We start from the raw sequence: 1,546 nt of genomic DNA, 5'->3' as shown, positions 1-1,546 counted from the left end.
CTGGGAGGCGGAACTTGCAGTGAGCCAAGATCGCGCCACTGCATTGGAGCCTGGGTGGCAGAGTGAGACTCTGTCTCAAAAAAAAAAAAAAAAAAAAAATTCTTGAAAAATATTTAATGACTTTGGCAAATTTTCTCAGTATATCAAGTGAAAAAAAGTTGACCTAACATAGTAACCATGGTAGCAACACAGTATTTTAAATATTGTAAAAGATTAGAAGATTAGAATATTTACAGTAGTTATCTCTAAATAATGCGCTTACAGATGATTTTTATTTTCTTCCACATTTCCTACAATAAACATAGTTAACATCAATAAAAGAAAAACGTATTGCTTTAAAAAAGAAATATTTGAAGTAATGCAGCTAGAATACTTTAGATGTAACTTTTGTATGATAATTTCTCTGCTTCCATGTTGTAGATTTTGTATTGATTCTGAAAACAGAATTGGAAATAGTGGAGTAGAAGAAATAAAAGGTCATCCCTTTTTTGAAGGTGTCGACTGGGAGCACATAAGGTATGTTCCTAGGCTTTGAATGGGAAAGGTCTGAGTAAAAACAAATTTCTAGAGTTGACAATTAATTTACCTCTGATTCTGCTAGATTAAATACAAAAGTAACATATAATGTTATTGGTGCAATGTTTTCTGGATTATGTAAATGAGTGGGACTATTGTGGCTACAGCCAAATGACTCATTTTAGGCTAACATCCACTTTCAGGGAAGAACATTGGGCACCTTTTTAAATTCTTACGTTCATACTCACAGTGAAGGCTGTTAACACATGAAAGATGTATTTACATTTCACACAGTGACCCCTCATTTTTGTCCTTGCTGTAATATACCACATAGTGTCTCCTTAATTAATTTATAATAAGGTACCCTCTCTAAACATTAGTTGGACATTATACAAGTAACTTTTAAGAATTTGCTTACAGTTGTTAATTGTGAGCATTGGCTTTTTTTCAGCTTATGGCCAAACTACCGTCAGTAGGTTTGATCTGTTCTGCACACAGCAACAGTTTAGAAGCATAAATCTGGCCATGCCACTTTGCTGCGTCCTTTTGCACTTGGAGTACAGTTAAGAAGCCCTCACTGCTTTCTTAGGACTGCAGGATATAGCTCTTGCCTCATCTGCAGAAGTTCCATCTTGGATGGCCTTTCCTACTCCTCTTCCCACCTCTAAGTTTTGCCATTTGCTATTCATCCTGACTGAAATGCCCTCTCCCTGCTGCCTCTACTCCTACCCTGCCTAGCTGGCTCCTTTGCATCTTCCAAGATAGCTTATGTATCATTTCCTTGGTACAGCTCTTCACTGGAGAACCTGCTGTGTGCTAGGCATTCTGCCTATTACTATTAACTTGGTTTTTTGAGACGGGGTCTCTCACTCTGTCGTCCAGACTGGAGTGCTGTGGCATGATCATGACTTACCGCAGCCTTGACCTCCCAGCCTCAAATGATCCCCCCACCTCAGCCCCCCAAGTAGCTGGAACTATAGGCATGTGCTACCACGCCCAGCTAATTTTGTTGCTTTTTTTTTTTTTTTTT

At 38.4% G+C, this 1,546-nt stretch overlaps 1 protein-coding gene across 1 annotated transcript in view; it reads left to right on the top strand.

The window, feature by feature from the left end:
- The window catches only part of STK38L (serine/threonine kinase 38 like), an 88,909-nt gene that overhangs the window by 78,283 nt on the left and 9,080 nt on the right, over positions 1 to 1,546 (top strand). The window contains exon 12 of the mRNA XM_011946969.1: positions 421 to 516. Within this exon, the coding sequence (XP_011802359.1) occupies positions 421 to 516 (96 nt within the window). The remainder of the gene's footprint in view (positions 1 to 420; positions 517 to 1,546) is intronic.

The sequence above is a fragment of the Colobus angolensis genome, unplaced genomic scaffold (assembly GCF_000951035.1).
Source record: "Colobus angolensis palliatus isolate OR3802 unplaced genomic scaffold, Cang.pa_1.0 Scaffold256, whole genome shotgun sequence".
Classification (NCBI taxonomy): domain Eukaryota; kingdom Metazoa; phylum Chordata; class Mammalia; order Primates; family Cercopithecidae; genus Colobus; species Colobus angolensis.
The sequence above is the reverse complement of the archived record's forward strand: the minus strand, read 5'-3'. Positions and strand labels throughout refer to the sequence as shown.